General features: G+C 37.3%; 2 protein-coding genes across 6 annotated transcripts; one reads left to right on the top strand and one right to left on the bottom strand.

Annotated features, from left to right (window-relative positions):
• Nucleotides 1-291: 291 nt before the first annotated feature.
• LOC112527140 (pentatricopeptide repeat-containing protein At5g14770, mitochondrial) lies at nt 292-5,124 on the top strand. 4 transcript variants are annotated; one of them, XM_025137585.1, is made up of 3 exons: nt 292-3,857; nt 4,324-4,489; nt 4,823-5,124. In XM_025137585.1, exon 1 carries the CDS (start codon nt 677-679, stop codon nt 3,710-3,712), a length of 3,036 nt encoding a protein of 1,011 aa, XP_024993353.1. In that variant the 5' UTR covers nt 292-676; the 3' UTR covers nt 3,713-3,857; nt 4,324-4,489; nt 4,823-5,124. The 4 variants fall into 4 exon arrangements, with proteins under 4 accessions (XP_024993353.1, XP_024993352.1, XP_024993350.1 ...); XM_025137584.1 differs by having other exon boundaries at nt 4,871-5,056; XM_025137582.1 differs by having other exon boundaries at nt 4,324-5,056.
• Nucleotides 5,125-5,596: 472 nt separating this feature from the next.
• LOC112527266 (transmembrane protein 184B-like) lies at nt 5,597-24,209 on the bottom strand. 2 transcript variants are annotated; one of them, XM_025137795.1, is made up of 8 exons: nt 23,926-24,209; nt 23,455-23,633; nt 19,538-19,611; nt 11,541-11,690; nt 10,766-11,051; nt 7,069-7,302; nt 5,852-6,227; nt 5,597-5,692 (listed from the first exon to the last, which is right to left on the bottom strand). In XM_025137795.1, exons 2-7 carry the CDS (start codon nt 23,599-23,601, stop codon nt 5,862-5,864), a joined length of 1,257 nt encoding a protein of 418 aa, XP_024993563.1. In that variant the 5' UTR covers nt 23,602-23,633; nt 23,926-24,209; the 3' UTR covers nt 5,597-5,692; nt 5,852-5,861. The 2 variants fall into 2 exon arrangements, with proteins under 2 accessions (XP_024993563.1, XP_024993562.1); XM_025137794.1 differs by having other exon boundaries at nt 5,597-6,227.
• Between the last annotated feature and the right edge of the window lie 306 nt (nt 24,210-24,515).

Genomic DNA, 24,515 nt, shown 5'->3' with positions numbered 1-24,515 from the left:
CGTATATTTGTTTTTTATAATCAAACGATGTCACCGTTTGAAAAAAAATTTCTATATTTTTTTTCTTATGGTTAACTGATGCCACCGTTTAAAAAAAATTCTAGGCCGGTACCTGGTGGTCATTTATGTCTATGATTTCATGTTATTATTTGAAGGTATTTGAAGTTGGGGGAGTCGTATATTGTACTTGAAGGATAAAAAGTGTAATTTATATAATCCCTCCACAAAAGCCAGGGGTTTTTCGACGAACCCAGCTGCTCCGGTGACTAATACGGAAAACCCAGCTGGTCTTGCCGTCTTCGCTCTCGTTTCGGGGATGGTGAGTTTGCTGGGCGTCGATGGGATATTATCTGTATGAGGTGATCACATTTGCTTCATAATCTTCAAGAAAATCTTGAAAAAGAAGACACCTGACTCTTATTTCCCCTGATTTTCAAAGCTTATTTTCTTCGATTACATACTTTTCGTTCCTAAGTCGATTTCAAACATTTATTAGTTGTTTCTCAGCTCTTTGAGCCATTTAAGTTGCACTAATTCGAGCTAGAAGTGGGGTTGACACATCAAAACCTCCATGTGATCGAATCCATGAGGGGTCAAATTGTTGTGGGTTCAATTTTATGATGCTTTCAAATGTACACTCCTGACCGCAAGTAATCGTGTTGAAGCAGAAAAAGATATGATGGGGTCTTCGTTGCGGCATTTCATCAAACAACGGCAGTGCGACAAGACCCTCCTTCATTCGCTTCTCATTTCTCCCTTGTCCATTAGACCTCTCTCATCGTCGTCAGAAACAGCGAAACCTGATGGATTATATGCTTCGTTTTTCTGCACATTAATCCACCTTTTCCTCTCCCATAACCGGCTCTCTAAAGCTGCAAACGCCTTCAGTGCCATGCGAAATTACAATTTTGTTCCTGAAAGTGTACCTTCTTGGAACCGCCTGCTTCGAGAATTCAACAACTCCGGGATGGTTTCTGAGGTATGGTTTGTTTATACGGAGATGATCTCTTGTGGTGTTAGTCCCAATGTTACAACTCGTAATATAGTACTTCATTCTTTATGTAAAGTGGGTAGAGTCGGATTAGCCTTAGATTTACTACGGGATACAAGTTTTGGTGAAAGTGATGTTGTTAGTTATAATACTGTGATATGGGGATTTTGTAAATATGGGTTTGTTGAACAGGGATTTGGAGTATGTTCTGAGATGATAAAAAAGGGGTTTACTTTTGATGATTATACTTGTAATATCTTGGTTAAGGGTTTTATCGATACAGGTTTGTTAGGATATCTGGAGTCGATTCTTGATCAGTTTGGTTATAAAGGAGTGGGTTATGTGGATGTAGTTGGTTTTAATACTTTGATTCATGGGTATTTTGAAGCTGGCAATGCTAATGCTGCACTTGAGTTGTTCAATAGGATGAGGAAAGAAGAATCCTTTCCAGATATTATTACTTATAATACTTTGATCAACATGTTCTGCAAGATGATGAACTTTGCTCAGGCAAAGAGTATTTTTGACGAGCTTATGCTGCCACAAAAAAATGGTGGGTCTGATCTTGAAGTTTCCATTGATTCTAATGATGATATTGGAAAAGATGATTATGTTGATATGAAGCCAAATGTTATCACATATACTGCACTTATTAGTGGGTGCTGTAAGCAGCAAGGACTTGAGGAAGCACTTACTATGTATGAGAAAATGCTGATGGATGGGATCGCACCTGATGTAGTCACTTACAATTCCCTTATATATGGCCTTTGCAAGCATGGCAGAATTGATGATGCTCAAGCACTTTTCAAGGAAATGAAGAGGGTTGGTGTAGACCCTAATCATATAACATACTCATTGTTTCTAGATTTGTTCTTTAAAACAAAGAATGCAGAAGTTGCCCATGGTCTCCAGAGTCAAATGGTAGTACGTGGAATTTCATTTGATGTGGTTGTATTCACCACTTTGATGGATGGGTTATTTAAGAGTGGAAGGTCTAGTGAAGCTGAGATGATGTTTAGGAGTCTACTAGCTTCTGGTCAGGTTCCAAACTGTATCACTTATTCTGCATTGATTGATGGACGTTGCAAGTCAGGATATTTGGATGACGTGGAATCTGCACTTCAAGAAATGGAGTGTAAAAATGTCTCTCCAAATGTCATTACGTACACTTCTCTGATCAACGGTTTTCTTAAATTTGGAATGCTTGATGCAGCTCTTGGTATCTTCAAAAAGATGGTGGGTCAGAGAGTCATGCCAAATATTTTCACTTACAGTAGCTTAATTGATGGCTATTTTAAGGCTAGGAAACACGAAGTGGCTATTAGCTTTTATGAGGAAATGAAGTTGAGTGGGTTGGAGGAAAACAAATTTGTACTTGATGCTTTTCTCAATGATTATAAAAGGAAAGGGAGGATGGACGAGGCTGGTTCCTTTTTCGAAAAGATGATATCCCAGGGAGTGTTGCCTGACTCTGCTAATTATACATCGCTAATGGATGGGTATTTTAAAGCAGGCGAGGAATCAGCTGCTCTTAGAATGGCCCAAGAGATGACTCAGAAAAATTTGCAGTTCGATGCTGTTGCTTATAATGTCCTAGTAAATGGACTTTTGGGGCTGGGGAAATATGAAGTGCAGTCTGTTTATACCGGAATAAAAGAACTTGGTTTGGCACCAAACCTTGAGACATATAACACAATCATTGCTGCTTATTGCAGAGAGGGTAAACTGGAAAATGCTCTAAACTTATGGAAAGAGATTAAGAGCCTTGGGTTAGTGCCTAATGAAATCACCTCCAATGCCATTGTTGGTGGACTCTGTACAAAAGGGAATATTGATGAAGCCATGGATCTGTTGAATGAAATGGCAAGTTTAGGGTTTCACCCCAGCTCCACTATGCACAAACTAGTGGTTGATGCAGCTTCAAAAAGTAAAAGGGGGGAGAACATTTTGTTAGTGCACGAGCGTCTTGTAGCTATGGGTCTTAAATTGACCCAGAAAGTCTATAATACTCTTATCGCCACCTTATGCAGGCTTGGTATGACTAGGAAAGCAACATCAGCATTACAGGATATGAAAAATAGCGGCCTTTCTGCTGATACTGTTACTTACAATGCCTTAATTCATGGATATTGCACGAGCTCCCATTTAAAAAGGGCTCTTCATACATTTTCACAGATGTTGGTTGAAGGAGTTTCTCCTACTATTTCAACTTATCATACTCTTCTTAGGGGTCTTTCCAAGGCTGGTCTGATGCATGAGGCAGTAAAATTATTAAATGATATGTTGGAAAGAGGTTTTGACATTGATTCCGATGTATATAACATTTTTGTTTCTGGGCATGGCAGGATTGGGAATAAGAAGGAAGCAATCAGGCTTTATTGTGAAATGATATCCAAAGGCTTTGTTCCTCAAACTAGTACTTATAATGTGCTTATTAGTGAGTTTGCCAAGGTAGGAATGATGAGTCAAGCAAGAGAACTTATGAATGAGATGCAAGTCAGAGGGGTTCCTCCTACTTCTTCGACCTATGATATACTGATAACTGGGTGGTGCAAACTATCGATGCGAGCAGAGCTGGAGAGGGCATTGAGAACATCGTATGAGTCAAAAGCAAAAATATTGCTCAATGAGATGAACGAAAAAGGTTTTGAGCCATGTGAAACTACCATTAGATATGTTACCCTGGTTCTTAGGCGACAAAGAAAGAAGAAAAAGAGTTGACAGTTGTGAGAACCAGATGTGAAGGATGAGTATCATTTCAGTTGAAGAGAAGCTCCTCAAGTTGCATGGAAACGTTGTCAAGGACACGGGGTCTTATTTGTTGATCAAATTGTGGGACCAAAGCTCCAAAACATCAAAATATCAGGTTAGTGGCGGCACAAGTCTTGAGTATTTCTCTCTTGTTCTTTTGGGTCTGATATATCAGAGAATTCTTAAAAACAGCTACTCAATTAATGTTTTCTCTCTTAAAATTGACATTGAAATTGGAAAAATGCTATTTTACCCGTATCAAGTATCAACGTATTTGCCTTTGTTCTCAAGAAGTTAAATATATAGTCTGCCATCTATTTCTATGCTCTTTATATGTAGTGATGGTTTGATATTTGTACTGTCACAAGAAGATCCATCTTAGGTGCTATCTGTTAAGTCAGCTACTGCTTTAGACACTTGAAACTTTTGCACACCTATATTGCATTTAACCAATTTTGGCTTCATTCATTTAATTCTTAAGTAAATCTTCTGATCAATGCTATTTTATGCTCAATATGCTAAGGTTTAATTTGTCCCATGGACATCATATAATAACGACTTCACTTGCCACATGATGTCAGGGGCGCAGATGCTAATGGACTGCATACAATGCGGTATCTCTTCATCCAATTGTAATATGCTGTAAAGAAAGGTAATCTCCTTGATCGTGATGGGGAAGATGAACCAAATGGCAAAGGAGCTCCTGAACTGATGTTATCAGCTTCTATGCGGTCTGCCATTGAGCAGGTAGGTACTTTCCAGAATAGACAGGTTGAGTGTATATGCGAGATCATTGGTGCATATATTTTTGAAAAACGTCAAAGTCAGAGTCTCCCATGGTGAAAGAAAGTAACAAAGATGCTGCTTGGGAATCTCATATCCTGATGTTTTTCTGAGCAATGGATAAATAGTATGTTTGTGATGCACATTGCCTTATGAAATCTTATTTGTATAAAGTGCTCAATCATTCATCAATCAAGTATTCATATCAGTTGCCTTGTTTCTGTTGATTTTGGTGTCTGCTGCTGAAGCTGAAAGCCCACATATGATTTCTTAAATCTTGTGTCCTCATCTCACCAGGTGCATCAATCAATATGTTATCTTCTTGTTACTAAAACAAAGTGGCAGTTTTTTCAAATACTAGATTGATGATGTCTGCTGTGGATATTGAAGTTGTATAAAGAAAGACAATGACAGCGATGATGACGATTTCTTAGGTATTGAAGAAGTAGCACGAAGCAATCAGCTAGATGTTAGAAGGCAATTGGGAGATGATTCAAATGGATGATGAAGTTATGTTCAGGATTGGATTCTTATTGAAAATCGGCTTTTGCTGATGTTCTCTTGTTGCTTGAAATTTATCTTCATGAGAACCAAGGCTTTTTTTTACTACCATCTGTATTTCTCAAATGATATACAATTGTTATAACGATACAAGATCACATTGTGTGGGTTTCGAAAGAAGAGAATTAATGTTTAAATTCATATGGTTGCTTAAACCATCACATTTACATTGTTGAAATTCGTTGCCATTCCAGTCAATGATGCATCTTCCTTCATTAAATTACTGTCACGATTATATTTAAATGACACGAGTACAATCATGCCATACTTTATCCAGCATCAATGCTTGGAGCCAGAGTTTGTGTAGCAGTTGGTGGCCCTAATAAGTTTTTGTTCAGTCATGTCTCGCGTACGAAACAGGAACTACCAGACTCTGCAACTGATCTACGCCCTCCAGGCAGTCTTCAACAATTGTTGAAGCTTTATTAAGATGAAGACATCCCATAAGCTCTTGAACATTCTCTTTGTTGGCATCTTCGCAAGTATGCACATAATTATAATACAGATGACAGAATCAAAGAAACCTTATTTCATAGGTATATGTAATCATTCGAGCAAGCACCGTCGTGTAAGGTCGCTGCATATACAACTTGCCACAGATCACATCTACAAACAAAAAAATTGACAAAAAAGGTTTTCTTTTTGATTAAATGTACAAAGCCTAACATTTAGGAAGACAGAGATGACCAGAAGCCTCATTCACATGGTATCTCTAACAAATCAAGATTCGCAAATCACTAAACAAAAACTATGAGTTAATAATACCTTTGCCAGATCATCTGGTCTCTGATTCTTGCACTGCGGGTACCTCTTCTGGGTAACTAGACATGTTGATATCTACTAGTGTAAGCTCATAGGGTTCTATCTCTGCTGAATCTGAGACGTCCACTAGCAGTGATGATTCAATTGCCTCTGTTTTTGTTGTTGGGTTAACGTTTTCAGGTGTGCTGTCCCCAGATGATGACATACTAGATAGTTGTATGTCATCTAACTTGTTTCCGGAAAATTGCTTGCTTTTCCTAACAGTGTCCATTTCCGAACCAGTTGGGACAAACGTGCGTGCCCTGTATTTCCTACCACTTTCTTCACCTGAATCACTGCTATGGTTGTAAAGTACGTAATCATGATATGTTGGTGCAAACTGCAAGGATAGTGAAATAACCAAAATACCCATTAACAACAACCACAACATGAAAGGATGGTGTAAATACAAAACGATTATCCATTCTATGCACTTCATTACAAACATTTGCAAAAATGCAGGAAAAAACGTTATTGCAGTTCTCGTAGAATTGCAAACAACTTCTAAAAGAAGTGTCCCCCCCCCCCCGGGTCATTTTCTAAAATCTTGGTTAGGACCAAGACTTGATATAGTAGTTATCACATTGGTAAAATGGTAACTATAATGAGGTTCATATAAAATTTACAAATATTTATATATAAAGAAGTAAAGAACTTAATATCTTGTATATGTAAATATGTCTTGTACATATAAAGTAAAGTAAAACATATCAAGTCCTGCAAATGCAACATGGTAATGGAGTTTCTAGAGGTCATTAAAGAGCTAACTACACTAGCTGTACACAGTAAATCATGATCAAAGAGTGATAAACAATAGCGCTAGTCATGGGACCCCTATTATAGACGCTATTTCCTCGACCACCGGTATAGCGCCACGATTGACCGCCTAGCCGGGGGTCTTCATGGTAACAGCCTCTCTACCCTTTGGGGTAGAGAAACTGTGTTCTCACATCCTAACCCCCCAAGAGACCAGACCCTACCTCTGCGAGAGTTTATTTGGTTTGGTTTATTCTAGATGACGTGTTCTTTTTTTTTCGGGCCAACTATAATGCTTCTTTTGCCATATTCTACCCAACTTGGGTGTAATTTCTACATCGTTAGAACTATCTGTGGGTGTTTAAAACTGAAATATAAACTACAATGGCTCAATATCATCAATTTATAAAAGAAGGCAGAACAACCTGGTGAACAGTGTCATGATAGAAGTCATTCAATTTCAAGGCATGTGCAAGACTTGCTGTAAACCCACGGGTTGCACCAACATTTGCACCAGCATACTCTCTGTATGGAAAAGCATAAAGATGACCCGCAGCAGCAATAAGCATCTCAACACAAATTATGAAGTTTTGGAACTCCGCAGCTTGCTCTGCGTTTTCTATGAAGTCATACTTTGCAGCAAGAAAAACCAAAACACCCTGAAAGCAAAAGAAGAACAATGAATAACATGCATTACATATTCGATAGTTGCGAGAAGAAAAATACAAACAATATCATGGAATGTAATACTGTTCTCATCAACGTTTATATCTACATAGATCATAGAAAATAAAGCATGATTCTGTGAAGCAGCCTCTTAAGAAGAGCAATGACAGAAAAGCTTCAAAAAGCAAGAAGTGCCTTTGTTGACAATAACTACAAAACAAAAAATGCACTTGTTCTTGAATTGCTAAATTAGAATGTATGTAAGATGGCAATGTTTTTATATGCTGATAACCAAGCAAACACAATTTTCACGAGGGTTTTGCTCTTACTATAACTAAAAGACTCTTGTAACTAAATCAGACTCTTACACATTAATAATCTCCACGAAGTCCTGGTCATCCAAAACCTCCAGATCCTGCATCCATGGGTTGCCGAAAGTATGACTGACCATTAATCAATGTTTATTGTAGGAACGACTCCATTTTTTTCTATAAACGGCAGAAGTCAGGACTGTATCAGATATAACCTGACAACAGATCTTGATACCCAAGTCTGACTGTTTATACTACGCTGGACCATAATATCCCAAAATCAAAAAGTCAATCAATTAGCTCCTCCATATGCATTAAAACAGCATAACCAAAATCTTGGAAAATCAGTCACAATCAAGATCACAAAAGCCATCAATGCCATGCATGAAATCATGGCTTGAAGGGTCACAATGTGGGAAACATCATAATTAGATGTAAGCTATACATCTGTTTTAAGCAGCCACAACCAAATGAAACATGATTTCAATTAATCAAACCTCCATCCCTCATGTAGCATATACCCCAAAGAATACTACAATGCAGGACCACCATCTCGAGTTAGCCCCATCATGCATTAGTAGATCAATGTGAAATCCCATATAAAAACAAAAAGAAAAAGCTTGTGATTCTGATATATAGTATATGGCTGTTTCTACAGAGGGGGTTTCCTTGGCTTGTATGCGCTAAATATGTTCATTATGTTCCTTAATGCATTCAACAACTAAATCCTCCAAAACAATGCTGAATGAATCTCTTTGACATCAACAACCCTTGCTCCCTATTCTGCATCACCACCTTCAACTCTTAAAACACACAAAGCCATACCGTGCTGCCAGCCAATGATCGAGCTAAAACGCATAAATTAAATTTCTGGATACATTGTTACTTTTGTTGATTACCACTCAAGAAAAACCTGAAACTCTCGACTTTTGTGTTTATGTGTGTAAGTTGAAAACCAGTTTGCGAATAATCAGTTTCAACTGCCATTTTAAGCACAATTTCTTCATTTTTTAACTTTGACCCCAAATTTCTTCTAATGATTGCTATGTGCATGATTTTCATCCTGGTTTGTAGACAAGATCACTGAATCTCTCTTGGTGGATACTCTGCAATTAAATTGTAGTCCTAATGTAATTTCTCTCTATTCATGCAACTAGACTAGAGTTGATGATTCCATTCTTGAGTATTCCAAGGTCATGGTTGTGATTTCTGCTGTGCTACTCCTGACCCTGAAAACATTGCAACCCAACCTAGTTCTCCACTAAAGTTTGAATCTAAAATAAATGTGAACTAATGTCCAACTCTTAAGACTATTGTTCCAGTGAGCCACTCTTTAACTCTCATATATTACAATCTACGGCTAGTACCATCTAATAATGATACTAGCTCTGATACATCCAATATTCTTATTATCTAATGCAAGGAAAAATTTGGTAGCATACGTAAGTCTATTGCATGACATGCCAATCTCATTACACCAGGTCCTATGACGTGTATCATCACATGTGATAAGGGCGTTCTCACATTTTCGTAAAATGAATGTGTTCTCGTTTGATAAGGGTGTCACATGTGATAAGGGTTCCCTTACTAGAAGATAGACCGACAAAAGAATCATCTTTGGAAATGAGATTGGCAAGTCATGCAATAGACTTACTTATGCTACCAAGTTTTTCCTTGCATTAGATAATAAGAATAATGGAGGTATCAAAGCTAGTATCATAATTAGATGGTAAAACGGAGTTATACCATAGATTGTAATATATGAGGGTTTAAGAGAGGCTCATTGGGACGATGGTGTTAGAGTTGGATAGTAGTTCACATTTGTTTTAGATTCAACCTTTAGTGGAGGACTAGGTTGGGTTGCAACGTCTTTAGGGCTAGGAGTAGCAGTAGAAATCACAACCATGATCTTGGTGTACTACTTGTATTTGGTTCCAATATTTCCATTTTCTATGTGTGGCATCCCCTTGATCATTATGACTTCATACACTAAAGCTAGGGAAGCTTTTGTTTTGAGTTTCGATGGCAAGTCTTGCAGGGGTTCATGCAAAACAGGTTCGAGACTTACCAGGAACGAGCATTGCTATTGTTGCATGCTTGGTAATATGAAGATGAGTAGATGATATGAATTAAATTATAACGTCCTTATTTGGATTCAACTAACAGACTGTAGACTACTTCCATTCCATATCTTCCACTTGGTAAAAGCTCAACTTGATTTAAACATTCGACACTTCCCTGTACCCCTTTGATCATGTGTCTCAGTTTACCTTCTTCCACTTGGATTATAGATTATCACATAACAGGAAAATTCCTATTGTGGTTTTCACCCTAGACCCATACTCTTGTTAGAATAGCCCAATGGTCAAAGAAGTATTATAGGAAGGTTTGGTTCCGTGAAGGTGAACTCTCGATTCAATTTCTCTAGTGTTCTTTACATGCCTGCATTTGCTATTACCAGGTCCTTGATGAGTAAAACTATCACATGTATGAATTGCTCCTGTCATTATTCCTATATCACGTTAAGAACTTGAAACTTCTCGAACGAGTCAAATGGCCCCAAGCGAGGAAGCATGGGTGCTTCTAAACCTTAAGTGCACTTTTTGGGGGGTGCCACGTTGATTGTATCCCCAGATTCTTGAACATGAATAAGGAGATGCAGAATTACAAAAATGCAAGGCACAACTTTGGTTGTCGGTTTCTATAAAATGACTTGAAGGCTAAAAACCCAAGCAAAACTTCATTCTCATGGCTACAAGAGAAAGAGGGCAAGAAACAAAACAAACTGTTCCTCAACAGTTTTGACTAATATAGGCATGCAAAGCAGAAGTAGTTTAAACAATAAGGCATGCACTTGTTTATTTTATATGATCAATGTAAAAATTATGGAAAAATCTCTTTCTTTTATTGGTTCAGTTATAGACTCGTATACCCAGACACACACACACACACAAATATATCCACCATCATATCATAAATGTATTAGAATTTCGAAATAGTGAAATCTTTGTATTACACACTTGTACCCTCCCAAAGTATGTATATATTTGTTTGTGTCTATTGCTGCATTAGGTGAAAAAATCACTTCTAGAGAGCCACTGTTTACCAAATACGTACAAGATAACAAACTGGTAAGAAGTGCTACCTGCCAATAGGTCAGAAAAACAACACTCTTGATAATGATGAATTTTGGAACTGGATTAAATGGCTGGAGCAAATCCCTGCATGCCACGTAAAACAAGGCCAAAGCATACAACGCCATAGTGTAAGAAATCGTGTATATAATGGTGAGATATAAGTATGATTGATCCACGCTGAAATTGCCATCATGATATTTCCCCCTTGCATAAAGTATGAAAGTAACTGCCACCAATATAGGTTTAAGAATGACAAATTGCAAACAGCCTTGTTTACATCTCCTTATAAATCGCCTGCACAAGAACTTTCAGAAATGTTACTAAAACAAAGGCATATGAAGGTAAGACAGCAACACACATCTTATGTCTCCAATACTGATAATTTCACCCAAAGAAGGTAGCCAGTCACTTCCCAGATGTATTTACAGTCAATAAGTCACCCTACATCAGAACACTAATATTATAGTTACATTGCCCTTATCTACATCAAACAGTAAAATAGGATGAGATAAAAAAAGGGTGGAGGCTTTATTTCAAACAATAATAATGAAGATAGGTTAGGATCCTAATACTGGTAGACTTGGCAAAAGAGAAGTCTCTTATGCTTGTTCAGTTACTTAATTGTCATTTAAATGGAATGAATTTAAGACAGAAAGTAGCAGTACACAAAATCCAACATGTCAAAATGAAATGTTCACAGAAAGAATTGGTTCCCTAGTGTCACAAACTTGTCAACATGCATGAACCACCAGAACATAAACAGGATAGTCTCATAGAGCTCACCCATCTAGCGGAATGGGAGGGAAGCAACATGTCATCAAACACCAATTTGGCTGAAGGACGCGTCCAGTGAGATTTATAACAACAGCACCCGGACCACCTACCCATGCCAGGCACAGTGATAGGAAATTGTATATAACCCAAGCTTCATAGCTGAAATAAGATATACAAAGATAAACATGAATAGAGTAGTATCATATCAACGCATCTCATATCACTTGTTCTAAAGTCAACAGACAAAAGTATTTACTAAAAAAGGTCCAACATTTACACGTTCACTCATATCAAGCAAAACCTAGCCTTGCTAGCAAAGTTCATATATGATAAAATGAGAATTTAGGCAATCATATTCAAAGAATCCATTTTAGAAAAAATAAAAAGAATGTAATCAGTAATAATGACAAATGCAGGTCTTTGCTTTACTGCTTCTGATACTGCTTTCCCACCAATCCTGGGGCCTGCAGGGAGGGGAAGGATGGTTGTATGCTGCAGTATCCATGGTTTATCAAGGTGGTTTAAAAGAGACTAGAACGGTACTCGTACAATGCAGCGAGATATATCTCGATTTAATGTTTCATTTTATTTATTTTTGTCTCAGTCGGTGTTATAATACGGTTTTATGTGGTTTTGAGAAAGCGATAATGTTTTTATTTTTGAATAAATATAAATATGAAGATATCATAAAAGTTTAAAAAAATTGATATTAGTATCAAACTAACTATTTAAAATTTCTCTTTTTTCGTATATTTCTTTAATTCATTTTTTTATTTTTGGTTTAATAATATAAATTTTTATAAATATAATAATTAAGTATTCTGTTAGAACTTAATGATTATCTTAATTATATTTTAGATTTTTTTATATTTAAAATGAGATGTTTATCCTTTATTTGATTATGTTTATCTGCAGTTAGTTAGACGAATTCAAACATGAAGCTTTAGTAAGTTGTACTTAGGCATAATTTACTTGTAATATTGAATTTTAAGTAATATGCATTAATAAACAGTACTTCATGCATAATAAACGGTTTTTAAGAGTTTTTGTCAAATGTTTTATATCAAGGTGGTTTAAAAGACATAAGTACGTGAAGGTGTCCTCTCCAGTTAAGAAAGTAAAATCACTTAATAGTTAAGCTCCAATCTCATTTCTTTGTGCATTAATAGATAAATAATTAACTATTCTACAATCTCAAATTTGCCATAATCCATCAGCTACTATTTATCTTATTATCCATGGTGAGACGAACCCAATTTTAATGAAAGGCCACCAGCAATTAATAGGCCTGGCAGCAAAAGTGTAGTGCAGAAAGATATGTTTGCAATTGAAAGCAAGCAAAAATAAAGTTCTCCGTAGGAAAAACTGATTCCACTCTTGATCATCTCTCCCACCTATCTGATAGACCCAAACGATTGCAATCGTATTAATGGCAAAACCGGACTGATTACAATGAAGACTCGAAGAAAAACTAGATGGAAATTCGAGAGCCCATTTCTCTCCTACACGATCAAAAGATCACACAAAAACTGAATGAAATCCCCTGCCAAAACCACGCACCTGCCATATACCATTCTCCTTGCCTTCTTTATTATATTTCCAAAATTACCCCCTCGACTTTACTCTTTATTTATCTTTGGACCCCTCCTTGAATATACTTTCGTAGTTGGAGGCTTATCAATACTATCCCCCCCCTCAATTACTCACCTTGTCCTCGAGGTGGAATGTTGGAAACTGCTTACACATATCCGTGTACGACTCCCACATGTCTTCAAACTTTGCCAATCCCCGCCAACCAAGGACTTCAATGTCATTATTGTTAAGAAATCATTTACCTCTCAGAGTTTCTGGTTCCATTGGCAGCTCCCAATTATCTTGAAGTGCGGCGAGGAGATGTGTATGTGTTCCATGATTGCCAACAGCTTCTTTCAGTCGAGACACATGAAAAACAGGGTGGATGCTACTCCCCTCGGGCAACTGTAAACGGTAAGCCACCTTACCAATACGTTCAGTGACAAGAAAAGGCCCATAAAAACGAAGGGATAACTTAACATTTCGGTGAGTGGCCAAAGGCGTTTGTCAATATGGTCGTGTCTTTAAAAATACCCATTTTCCAACCGACAGCTCCACATTCCTTCGATGTTTATCCGTCGATGCTCGCATTCTTTGTTGAGCACGGAGTAAATGGGTACGTAGCTCCGACAACATTCTATCTCTTTCTAACAGCATATGATCCACATTAGAATTAGAGACCTTCATATCCGCATACTAGGTTATTTTGGGAGGATCTCAACCATACAATATCTTGAACAGGGTGGTGTGGGATGACGTATGGGACGAGGTATTGTAAGAGTATTCAGCCCATGGTAGCCAAGTAACCCACTTTTGTGGTTGTGCTCTGGCGAAACAACGTAACTAAGCCTCAATTCCACAGTTTACTACTTCAGTTTGCCCATCACTTTGAGGGTGGTAAACCATCCTAAACCTGAGTTTAGTTCCCTATAATTGCCAAAGTTCCTGCAAAAAATGGCTAAGGAAGACTTTATCTCAGTCCTAGACTATAAACCTTGGCACCCCATGAAGACGCATGATCTCCTTCACAAAAATGTTGTTACATATATAGATAGTAGGGATAATAGGGGGCTGGTGAATTAGTCAATTGAGGGGGCTGGTCAATTAGTCAAGTAAGTTGGGTTATTAGAAGTATAAATAGAAGGGGGTAGAAGTGATTAGGCATCAGTTTGTATTGTGTAATTGGAGGAAAAAACCTTTGTGGAGAGATTCGGCTCTCTCGAAAAGCTGGAAATCAATTTGTAAACATTTGATCGTTGAATAAAAATGAACAGTTTGCATCACCATTCCTCCATAACCCTTCACAAATCGTCGGTAGTATCCCGTAAATCCTAAAAACCGACGTTCTTTAATGGTTCATGGAGAGGGCCACTCCTTAATTGCTTGCACCTTACCGAATTCTGCCTCCACTCCTCTATGAGAGATCACGTGCACCAAGTATTCGACCCGATGTTGCCCAAAAACGCACTTCTTACAATTTGCCACCAAGTGATTGTCGCGAAGAATTTGAAGTGCTAATGACAAGTGATAGGCATGGTCTTCCGCACTATGGCTGTAAATGAGTATATCATAAAAAAAGATGAGAATTAATTTACGAAGATGAACTCGAACAACTCGTTCATAAGAGCTTGAAACGTGGCCGGCGCATTGGTGAGGCCAAAGGGCATTACAACGAACTCATAATGTCCTTCATGTGTTCAGAATGCCGTCTTCTCAATGTCTCCCTCCTTCATTCTAATCTAATCTGGTGATAACCAAATTTGAGATCAAGCTTTGAAAAAATTTGTGCACGGTTTAATTCATCAATCAATTCCTCTACAAGTGGGATAGGGAATTTATTAGCAACCGTAGCGTGATTTAGTGCGCAATAATCCACACAGAATCTCCAACTCCCATCCTTCTTCTTAAACAACAGCACCGGACTCGCGTATGGACTCTCACTAGGCCAAATGATTTGAGCAGCAAGCATTTCTTGTACTAACTTTTCGATCTCATTTTTTTGTTCATGGGAATAACAATAGGGTCTGGTACTTATAGGAACGGTATTTGGAACGAGGGGAGTGGAGTGATCATGGCGTCGTGGTAGGGGTAACCTCTTGAGTGACTTGAACACGTCGTAGTATTGCTCAATAACCTCCTGGAACATCGAGTTTGATTCTGATTCTTGAAGGACAACCTCTTCTTGTAATGAACAAAGATCCACCAGCAGGGCCTCTTCTGTGGAATGCCACATTGTATAGAGATTTTAAAGAAATTGCAGCCTTTTGTAAACCAGGTTCCCCTTCAATGACAATTTCAGACCCCTCAATTTTGAACTTCATTTGCAATGCCTTCCAGTTGACTTTCATTTCACCTAAAGTTTCAAGCCACTGCATTTCAAGTATGACATCAGTGCTACCCAATTCTAGAGGCAAGAATCTGTATTAATTCTTAAATTTGGTAGTCTCAATTCCACCCTTTTACAACAGCCGCTGCCTTTTACGACTTGACCGGTACCCACCTTTACCCCGAAACTATGATCCTCTTCTATTGGTAATTGTAATCGAGTAACCAAATCCGTAGAGATAAAGTTATGGGATGCCCCACAATCAATAAGAGCGATCACGGCTTCTCCATTGATGTGACCCTGAAATTTCATAGTCCTCGGTGATGATAAACCCACCACACAGTTTAGTAAAGACTCGATTGGTGGAATCTTGACAGCCCTCAATTTCATTTAGATTAAGTTCGCAATCCTGTTCACTAGTTCCTGTAGGATCATCTTGGAGCTAGAGAATCTGTAATTCCTTGTTTTTACACTTGTGACCCACTCGATATTTCTCATCGCATCGAAAGCAAAGTCCCTTCGCTCGTTTGTCTTGAAGCTCTGTCTCCGTTAACTTCCTGGTCACTCCAGATTCGGCCCGTAATACGGATGTTGTACTAGTACCCATACTCTTCCTCAACAAGGATGGAGCAGTAGTGACCGTGGTAATGTAAGTTGGAGTTGGACGGAGACTTGAACTTGTGAAATTAGGGGAGGGTTTGTACAATACATTATTCCCTTTAATGCTTCCAGTCAAACGAGAATTTTGATCCTCAACCAATTGAGCCGTTTCCATGATTTGGGCTAATCCTTGAGGCCTCAACAGTGTAACCTTAGCCTGTATGTTGGGCTTGAGTTCATTCATGAAATTACACTCTTAACACTCGATGTGGAAGATCTGATAGGAAGACGCTAAAATTTCGAAGGAATGACGAAATTTGCGAAGATTACCTGTTTGTTGAAGCGCTAAAAGTTATTCAAGGGCGAAACCACCGTCAGTGAGCCTAAACCGATTGATAATCTGCAATTTCAAATCATCCTATAGCAAAATTGGACGGCAACCATCAACCCAATGGAACTATGCGAGAGCCTCACCCTCCATACGTATACCCGTCGTGGCTACCTTCTCTTTATCATCGAAACGTTGAAGTGCGAAATAGCGTTCGGCTCTGAAAATCCACCCATCCGGATCAGTCCCATTGAACATTGGTAACTGTACACGTTGTAATCTCCAATCGGATGGAATAAATCCTTGAGTTGTTGGTTTCGGGGAACTAATTGTCTCTGGAGAAGAAACGGAAGTAAAATTATCATCACCTATTGGTTTCGTAACCGGACTACCACCAGATCTAGGTGACTTAAACGAAGCACCAGATGTGCACGCTGGAGATGAGACCTTCGGCCCTTGTTGTATCAATGTATCCAATTTCCCCACAATGGCTTAAATCCCTCGATCTAAACCATCGATTCTTTTGGTGTTCCCTGTCAAATCGATGCGAATTGCCTGAACACTTTCTTCTAACTCGTCCAATTGATCGGCTTGAGATTTGGGAGGCATGGTCGATGAGAATCGGTCGCTCTGATACCAATATGATAGACCCAAATGGTTGCAATCATATTAATGGCAAAACCGGACTTATTACAATGAAAAAATCGAAGAAAAACTAGATGGGAATTCGAGAGCTCATTTCTCTCCTACACGATCAAGAGATCACACAAAAACTGAATGAAATCCCCTGCCAAAACCACACACCTGCCATATACCATTCTCCTTGCCTTATTTATTATATTTCCAAAATTACCCCCTCGACTTTACTCTTTATTTATCTTTGGACCCCTACTTGAATATACTTTCATAATTGGAGGCTTATCACTATCACACACAAACGATTAAAAAAGGTAGGGTATCTCTAAGATAGTTATCAAGGAGCCTACTAAATGGTTTAGAAAGCCAACACATCACCTGATGCAATGACACAACTTTAGTGTTTTGACCTATCTTGATGTACCTAAAACCTATAACTATATGGCCTTTCAATTCATTGTTTATCGATCCCTAAGTCCTTTTATGGAACTAATACAATCACAAACACAATTAACAAGAATTATTTGTTAGCTCTTCAGAGGATTTCTCTTCTCAACATGCAATTCTTCAACATCTATTTCCTTCTGAATATTACATGTTTTGCATGAATCATGATCTCTACTTCTCTATTAAAAATGGCTTGGTCAATGTACATATCTCTTTTTCACAAATTTTATTTGCAGTCTATTTAATATGATATTTTCCACAACGGGAACATTTTATCCAATCACAAGTAATTCTCCACTTATTAACTTATCTAGGCATTATCTTTCATTTTGGTATGCTTTAACACCATATTAGTAAAACAAAATCTATTCCTAAATATATATGGTCACATTTTCTTCTTAACTATAGTTCACTTGTTTGTCCTAGGTCTTGTGGAAGACTACACCTCTTATTTATTAACTTGGTCATCATTTTGTGGTCATGATGTCAAAACACTAATTAAAGATTTTCTAATTTGATTATGTCACTTTAATATAGATATGTCAACACATATTTCCAGGAATATCAAAAAGCTACGTGAGAATAAGAACCTACCATGAGCTTTGGTTGTTTTATTCCTTAAAAGAGAAAGAAAGAGAAGCAATATATGATGTGTGATAAGACTAGCATGCAAAATGAAAAAATGTGTAAACATATAGACAGGGTCTAGCAGAAAAGTGAGCAAAGATAATCACAAAACAGCATAGTTTAGTATATACCTTCCCTAACAACAGATTTAATGTATATGTAAGATTGGGTTCCGGTGAGAACAACCCCTTTCTGTGAGAAAGTGAGAAAATGTCAAGGCACCTTTATTTTTGTGAATGTTACGTTTTACTGTGTGAAGGTTGTAACCTTCACATGACCTTCAACTATGTAGTGGAAAGTTAAATTATGAGGGTACCTTCACAGTTCTCACCACAAACCCTTACACAAGATAAAGGTACATTAACCTTTTCTAACCTTCTCACGGAAATGAAAATTTCTCACATGATCCTAACTCTCTCTGTACCTATATAAATAATGTGAGCACGTGAGCAGCAGAGGTGGAAATGAAAACTTCTCACATGATCGTAACTCTCTCTCTACCTATATAAATAATGTGAGCACGTGAGCAGCAGAGGTGGTAATGGTACTGCCAGCAACGATGTGAATGTGGGAATGAATCGCGAAGGTTTGGGTGATGGACACACAGAGAGAGAACAATAACCGAAGTTGGAGAGTAGCTTTTACCAAATTCACATACGAACCAGAGTACAAATGGATCTTATATGCTTGCATCGCATTCTCTTGAGGTTAATTCTCTCCTCTCTCTATCTCTAGATTTTCTTCTCTCTTCATTCCTCTTATCATGAAATTTTCTAATCAAGTCTGGCAGCTCCTCATGATTAGCCTTTCCATCAGTTCCTTCATGGTCACAACATCCTTCCTTAACAACCTGGCCTCCTCCAATAGCATACCCTTCCTCCTTTTGATTTCATCAACTCCGGATTCCAATCTTCCTAACATGGGGTAAATTGTACTTGCTCAGATACTAATTGATACACAGTTGGTGACCAAAAGTTATTTTAATCAATCAAATGGTCACCATAGGTTCCAACTTTCAAGAGGTTGGGGTCTTCCAAGACTCTCGCCAAACCAACTCAAAACTAATCGATTCCATTCCCTCCTTTCAAATTCAGCGCCTTAATTATATTGAAGTAGCACTACTATTCGCCTTTCTATCTCTGCATTACCTACTTGCACATTCCAACCACGGCCCACCCTTCTTGATTTATTGACTTCCACACCCAGCCACCTATCTTCGACCAACACTACCCAGGGTATAGCCGTTTCCTTTACTCTTTATCCTTATATCAAATTGATTGAGAACTGAATGACCCATAGCTTCACACTTACAAAATGAAGTGATCAATTTCCATTTAATTTTTCATATATGCAATGCTTAATGACCATTCCTAGAATATAAATCCAAGTAACAAAAATTTATCGAGATATATTTTACAAAAGAAATACCACAAACATTCGGCCTCATACAATTAGGAATTGCATACTCACACTTCTCGAATAGAATTGAAGTAGATTGAGCTCTTATTGAATACAAGTGAGAAGAAAGACATCAATGCATAAACCTGTGAATAAGAACAGATCACTAGTCATTGCAACATATGAAAAAAACTATATGACAAAAACAAGATAAAATATTCAACATCAATTAATAAAGATACAGAAAAATTAAATTTTAACACTTCGAACTAAAAGTAAGATGATTAATACACACACAAATTCAAGAGGACAGAATTTTAGGAGACCATTTGTCAACATCCCCAATTTCGGAAGAAAAGCAAAAGATGAAAGAGATATCCAAAACATTTCTATTGATATCAAGAGATTACTCTCCTAAAATAGTCTAAAAAACAAACTTAAAAGTAGACAGCAGAATCAACCCACTGAAAATGTTTTATAATACTGCAAGCTTGAACATGGGAAACACTGTATTTTCTCAAGAATGGGCCTCATTACGAGTATGCTTTTAAGGTTAGGGAGTACATTCGTTGAACAAGATTTAACTGGATGTCATGAAAGTTCCCACATTGTGTTAAAATATGGCTGCCTCTATTATGCAACTAATGACAACTTTACAAGAGATTTTACCTCAACATAAAAATGAGAAAGTGTCAAATCTGTAATAAATAGATTAAAATGGCACACTGGCAACTAGAGTCCATTAAATGCAAACACAAAATCACAAGTCACCAATCACACTTACATGCATCCTTAATCCTAGCAAGGTATTGAAGATGGAATCTGGTTCTAGATTAAGGTATCTATGGCCCACGTGATAAAGAAATGCTTCTTAGACAAAGAGATCATAATTGTTGGCATCATAAATACTAGAGATGCGGGAAGCTCCTAAATGTAGTCGGCAACACTCTTCAATCCAAGCATTGATCATTCAATAGAGATCATCGTGAAGGCAGGCATCAAATGCATACCCAAAAATACATACATGCAACATAACATAAAACTTCATATTAGAAATGTGAGCATATATACACACAAGCTTAAATAATGCAAAGCCCTTGGCACCAGCCAATCATACGTAACAACATTGAGGCCTTTGTACAACACAACAATATTTGATTAATCCGAGTAGCGGCCTATATGAGGAGTGTGTGAAGGAGCTAAGATGCATGGGTGTTTATTTAAGTGTGCATTATTATTGTACATTCTTAGCCAAATAGAAGATATGGCATCATAAGACTTATAATGCAATTATAACCAACTGCTTTTGTTGCCACTGTTGTATAATATTTATATATTTATATTGAAATTTGTAATAGCTTTCAACAATCAAGCTATAATAATACACGAGGGAAGGTTTGAAGCCTGATAGATTCAAAAGCCTGAGGGACCAGCTTACAATGCCCTTCCATCATCTCCTTTCCTTCTGATGGGATGACTAAGGCCTCTAATGGTATGAGAAAGAACATATGCTCATTATAGAAAGATAAATTCTACTTAATGTAATAGGAGCTATGTTGTTATAGCAGTCAAAATATGAAATCGTGGTCAGGTTCATGATTTGAAATAGCGGTTATCGCGATGGTAAAGCGGTGGTGAGCAGTCCAAAAATAGCGGTTCATATAATAATCAGAAATTTATATATTTATACATAACTCAACATATTATATGTATTCAATAAAAAATGTATAAGAATAATGGATGTCCAAGTCCAAATAAAAATAGTTGAACAACGTGAAAACTTTTATTCAGAGCAAGAGGTCAAAGTGATCGTGTCCAAATCCAAAAAAAGTAAGAAATTATGGTATCCAAGTCCAAAAAAAGTAAGAATTGTGGTGTCCAAGTCCCAAAAATTAAAGAATAATGAAGCCTTAATATTGTTGAGCTAAAATAAAACCCAATGAAGGTCCAAAATAAAAACCTACAAAATTACTTTTTAACACCAAAATAGCCTATCTACAAATAGCAGTTATGCGGCCGCTTTTTTGCATTCAAAATGACCAAGTGCGCCGCTAATCGCGGACCGCTATTTGTCCCATGACCAAACCGCAATACCACCGCTATAGTGGCGCGATTAAAAGCATAGAATAGGGGATAAGTGAGTTTTAAGACTTAAGTAGGAAATCTAAATTACATCTACTAGAGATTTATGCATAGTAAGAAGGAATATACTCCCTTCATCCCTAAAAGAATGCAATGTTCAACTTAGCACATAGTTCAATAAAAATGTTTTGACTATTGAATAAATAGACGGCTAACATGCCCTTTAACAAGGACAAAACAAAGAAAAATGTGGAACAAAATTCAAGCTACGAATTTCAGTAACTAATGGGCAAAAAAGTAAAATAGGATCAAGAACTTACCAAAAAAGGTGCTGCGAATTTGGGAGATGGGCCACATCCCAAAAATGGAAAGTGATGCATTTTTTTGATATGATGGGGCAAGGGAGTATTCTGTGTATAGTAGGATCATCTAATTCATAGTACTAGTAACTAAGTGTATAACTCATAGGGGATCTCTTACATCTATTACAAAAAAATATGTAATTCCTTCTTTTTAGCTCCACTGTCCACTAAATTTAACATTTCCCTTCTAAAGATGAGATCGGGAGAGAACCCTGAAAAAAGAAAAGAACCGAGAAAACCCATCCAAACCGTTGGATTGAGATGATCCAACGAATATGATTAAAAGGGCTGTTACAACCACCTTTTTAGAAAAATACAAATATTTCCCTTAATTTTTAAATAGAAAAAAGCAAAATACAAAATAAAAGCAAAACAAATTACACCAAAAAGCGGTCACTTTATTATCTTTAATTTGGCATCCATTTTGATATTTTTTTCATCCGTTTTTGTGGTTCTCTAGTTCTTTCTTATCTTAAGGTTCTCTCTGGATCTTTTCTCTTGTCTTCTAATACTAGCAACATAATCTTCAACAGCTAAAACGGGTAATTATAATATATTTCTATACTGGCCTATGAGCTTTGCGTCTCTAAGCAACTTCTTGCAAGGATAGAACCCTCCTCTCTATTATTCAGTTAAAAAAAATGTTAGGTAACCCTCAATTCTTATGGAGGTATATTGTAATCATCATATATTTGATGTTCTTCAAGTCAATTATCTGACTCTTTCAGTAGCAAAAATATGCAATCCCAAAATTTTCCTACAGAATTAAATCCGTCCTAAAAAGGGGTTTGAATTTGTTAGAACTCCCAAACACGATCAAACCATCTCCAGTTTTCTAGGAAGTCAAATGGCCTAACAAATACCTCAAATGTCATGAAGCGATAGACTATTACAGTCAAAATCATATACATCATGCTGTAACCTGCTTCTGTACAAAGCCAGAAGTTGCTGAAATGAAATTAATTCGTACATCTACAAGGATCACTTTCAACAGCCAATATCAAATCTCATAACCCAGATGCTTCTTGGCTTGCCAGATTTAACCACACTATCATTGTTCACCTACAAACTCAATGTAAGGTGTTGGTTGAATCATACTTTATCTTTTTGTAAGCTCCTATCTTCTGTGGGGATGAGGATTGCCCTAACAGATAGAGGCTGGGTAAGAAAATGGAGTTCAAATGCTGATGACCATGCCCCCTGCCAATAACCTCAGATGTTTTCTTATCAATTAAGATGTACACTGATAAAAGACTAAGAAACAAGCGCACCATAGATTGTTGGGACAAGTAGCCATAAATATGCAATTAGAATCACCAATGTCACTAGAGAACGAAGTAATTATCTCAATTGTTCACAAACTTAAATGACAAGAAGGTCCCAGCCTATACAAAATTTAGCACAAACATAGTCATCATCGAGGACTAAGAGATTACTAGTGACAGAGCCTAGGTGGTACTAATTTTCATGCAAAAATATAATAATTTCTTACCATAAGGATATCTTCCATCTAAAGGATGCGAAAAGAAAGGATTAAAAACTCACAGGAACCATAAAAATGATGCGGACAATGTATCGCTGATACGTGGGTTCAGTGTAATTCAAAAGGTGTCGGTAAATGTGAAGAAGCGCCAATCCAATTGCCCCAATCGTGCAAGGAAGCGCCACTAATATATAGTATAGTGGCCCCATTTTGCTCGTCCCAATTCACGCCCCTTTTCCCCCTGAAATCCAAACGGAATAATGAACAATGATGGACAAGAAACCAACAACAAATTCCAATGTCCGAACTTGATGCAGGCAATGTAATAATACACCGTATATAAAGTTATAGGGTTTTGTATACAATCAAGTCTTTTTCAAGTAAACTTTCGAAATTACTTGCTCAAATTTTGTTGTAATTAAACCCTAACCCCCAAAAAAATAATATAAACACAAAAACCAATACGATAACGTGGCTAGTAGCAAATAATAAATAAAAGGCATAAAGATCCAAAAGATGAAATGGTTGATGACCTTTCTGTTGATTGAATCAGGGGGATTCGGGTCGACGAACACGATATACAGATGGATCTGCTATTGTTCTTTCCGAATGGGGATCTGCTATTGTTCTTTCTGAATGGGGATCTGTAATTGCTTGCAAAATACGAGAGATGGAACGATAACAACTGCGTCCAGCGATGCTGCGGTGATCAAATTCAAGGCAGAGCTTCCTTGCGCGAGCACTTATTTTGCAGGTAAATCACTTTCCAGGTCTCATACAAATTGTCGCCAAATGTTACAGGAAAAGTCACAAATACCCAACTAACTATGAACTATTTTTTAATCAAGACTTTGAATTTTTTCATTGGTCATTGTCTGAACTTTTTTTGAAAGATGGAATCAATCACATCATTTATTTATAGCTTCTTTCTAAAAACCAACATTTTTGAACGAAAGTTCATATGGGTTAATCTTTTTTTTTATCGGGAACTCGATTCAGTAAGACGTTAACATGGCTTCACCCCATGTAACGTATGTAGGAGTTTTAGGCATGTGCAACCTTCGTGGCTGCGACCCTAACCTCGCACAACCATGGTCACTTATGGCATAATGTAAGCTCAAAT

Source organism: Cynara cardunculus, assembly GCF_001531365.2.
Source record: "Cynara cardunculus var. scolymus isolate 2C chromosome LG 15, CcrdV1, whole genome shotgun sequence".
NCBI lineage: Eukaryota > Viridiplantae > Streptophyta > Magnoliopsida > Asterales > Asteraceae > Cynara > Cynara cardunculus.
The sequence above is the reverse complement of the archived record's forward strand: the minus strand, read 5'-3'. Positions and strand labels throughout refer to the sequence as shown.